The 2,822-nt window shown below is 41.8% G+C and overlaps 2 protein-coding genes across 7 annotated transcripts in view; one reads left to right on the top strand and one right to left on the bottom strand.

Moving 5' to 3' along the window:
• The window catches only part of LOC122552870 (centrosome-associated protein 350-like), a 27,280-nt gene extending 25,832 nt beyond the window's left edge, over nucleotides 1-1,448 (top strand). For all 6 annotated transcript variants that reach the window (XR_006312536.1, XR_006312538.1, XR_006312537.1 and 3 more), the window contains 2 exons: nucleotides 253-399; nucleotides 1,254-1,448. Coding sequence is in view for 3 of the 6 variants with exons in the window: in XM_043695958.1 (XP_043551893.1) it covers nucleotides 253-399; nucleotides 1,254-1,448 (342 nt within the window). In the remaining 3 variants the exon portion in view is untranslated. The remainder of the gene's footprint in view (nucleotides 1-252; nucleotides 400-1,253) is intronic.
• The window catches only part of LOC122552869, a 98,151-nt gene that overhangs the window by 73,981 nt on the left and 21,348 nt on the right, over nucleotides 1-2,822 (bottom strand). The gene's annotated exons all lie outside the window — the stretch shown is intronic.

Genomic DNA, 2,822 nt, shown 5'->3' with positions numbered 1-2,822 from the left:
TGAGTTTGTGTTGACAATACATTTTGTCGAAAAAACCCACAAAGTTTTCATCAAGAACAAGCATTATAAGTTGTAAACGTTGCACAGTGCCACTTGGAAACTGTGCAACTTAGAACTTAATGGGTTATGGAGTTGTGTGCCCTGTCTTCATTTTTGTCTGTACTCTGTCGTCAAAATAAATTTATTGACGACGTAAAGACGGGTTTGGTTGGTCTCTAACATGGTAATACATTGTATACAATTTCATCACAGGCTGGAATCAGGCATCTTCAAGAAGCCAACAAGGCTGCTCACAGGGAGAGGCAGCTGATTCTGAAACAGCAGGAGGAGGTTCAACATATGCTCCAAACCACCACCAAAATTCAGGAGAGACTCAAATCCGCTGGGGAGAGCAAGTTGGTTAGTATCCCACCATTTGCAAACTCCTGAACAGTTCAATGCAAAGTTACTATTAAAGTAAGGAATTACTTACTCAGCAGCATGAATGATGGGTGATCACTTTCAATCCAAGCTTGCTATCAGCCAGGTTTCTGGTCTATATTATCATTACAATATAAATAAAACTTTTAACATTTTACAGAAAATATGTAAGAATGGTTTGTCTGCCACTGAGAAACATCAACTTAAGCCTCGGTACTTTTATTAAGTTGAAAACATGTTCACATGTTCCCTTATGAAGAGTCCGAATCTCTGCAACCTAAAGCTGTATATGCAGGAATACCTGCTGCTGCCAAGAATACCATCCTTTGTATTCATCGATATCGTGTTTTGTTCTGCATTCTGTAGAAGTGACAGCACAAGAAATGGAGCTTTCAGCCCAATGTATCTGTACTTCTGTTCTTTCACTCCCTGCAATCTGGCTCCTACCTGTTATCAGCATATCCTACAAAGGTGTCAAAACATTTTTGCACTTGATCATGTGCATAGGAATGGGACTAGGTTGTTGAGCCACTCATCTGCTTGCACTTACTTCTATTATAATTGATCTACATCTCTCTCCCTTAATCGGTTTCCCTGAATAAACATTCCCAACAAACAAAAAAATCAGTCTCACTTTTGAAATTTTCAATTAATTAAAGCTCAATTAATTCAAAACTAATGAAATGCTCTGCCTGCCTGAAAGGAAATAATGTTGCTTAGTTGCAGAAACCAGTCTTTGAATCTCATCTGTGTTTCACTGCAACTAATTCTGGAGTTGTTTCCTTTTAGGAACAAACTTAACTTTCCATGCGTCCATCTTGGTATCTTCTCAGGTTCCAACTCGACAGGAGCAGCGGAATGCAGAACAACTAGAAGTGGAGAATGTTTCCAAAGTGAGCCCCACTTCCAGTCTCCTGCAAACAGATATGGAGATGTGGAGTCCCTCCCCTGTTTCGATTTCAGGCAGTGAGACCAGCAGCATCATGCAAAAACTGAAGAAGATGTGCAGTCATATGGATGAAAAGTAATATCTCTTATGGCTCCTTATAAGGCATATTGCTGTGAAAGGGTGGCAAGCCAACCAGCTCATTTGTCAGCTGGTGATGCTTTAGAGAGGATGAGAAAGAGAGAGACAGAGTGGCTCTGAACAGAGATAAAACTGTGTTTTTCAAAGGCAGTGTGTTTGCTGCATATAGTGTTTCTAATTATCCCACTTGAGGTGTGTCATGTTTGACCCTGCGAGCGGGGCAGCAAAACATAAATATGGCCTCACTGCTACTGGTCTCCAAGTAGTGGAGCTTTTTTCTTACCCTCATCTTCTTTATTTACACCCATTGCCCTGGTGCAACAGTCTCAGAATGGGATTGCAATGTGAAAACTTTCACTAGTGCAAAACTTTCACTGGTGCAAAGCTTGCTTTGCCTTTCAGTGGAGTGTGTTAGGAAACTGGAGGTGCATGCAAATATTGCAGGAATTGTTTTTCCTGGTGGAATTATCAGCTTGACATCATTGTGTAAGCTTTTTTCTCCTATGAAGGCAATTGTGTACACTACAGAGGATGTAAACAGGTCTTATTAGGGCAGTACCATGGCTCAATGGCGAGCCCTGCTGCCTCACAGTGCCAGGAACCCGGGTTTGATTCTACTTTCAGGCGACTGTGTGGAGTTTGCACATTCTCCCAATGTCTGCATGGGTTTCCTCCTGCGGTCCACAAATATGCATGTTAGGTGGATTGGACATGCTAAATTGCCCATAGAGCCTAGCGATATGCAGGCTAGTTAAATTAGCCATGGGAAATGCAGAGTTACACTGATAGCGTAGGGGAGTGAGTCTGAGTGGGATGCTGTTCAAAGGGTCATTATGGACTCAATGGGCTAAATGGCCTGTTTCCACTCTGAAGGATTCTATGATTTGTTCCAATCAGTTCACATCAGTGTTACTGCTCCACTTGAGACTCCTGTCACCTTTGCTCACCGATTACCCTGACCCTCTATTCCTTTCTCCCCTAATCTTGTCTGTCTTCCCCTTAAACACCCGCATGATATTTGATTCAGCCACTCCCTGTGCAGTCTTCATTGTTGTAATCCAATTCTGCAGAACTTCCATATCTCCCTGATGGATCAGCCTGCACACAGTATCCAATTGTGGTTTAAGCAAGGTTTGATTCAGGTTTAGCATATTTAATAAATAATTAGATTGGGATGATGTGCTAAACGACTAGTGATTTTTTTCTGATCTAATTAATTTAAATAAATGTGAGGTACTGCATTTTGGTAAGGCAAATCAGGGCAGGACTTAATGGGAAGGTCCTGGGGAGTGTTCCAGATTAAGGAAACCTTGGGGTGCAGGTTCCTAGTTCCTTGAAGACAGAGTTTCAGTCAGACAGGGTCGTGAAGAAACCG

This window comes from Chiloscyllium plagiosum, chromosome 9 (genome assembly GCF_004010195.1).
Source record: "Chiloscyllium plagiosum isolate BGI_BamShark_2017 chromosome 9, ASM401019v2, whole genome shotgun sequence".
NCBI classification, from domain to species: domain Eukaryota; kingdom Metazoa; phylum Chordata; class Chondrichthyes; order Orectolobiformes; family Hemiscylliidae; genus Chiloscyllium; species Chiloscyllium plagiosum.
The sequence above is the reverse complement of the archived record's forward strand: the minus strand, read 5'-3'. Positions and strand labels throughout refer to the sequence as shown.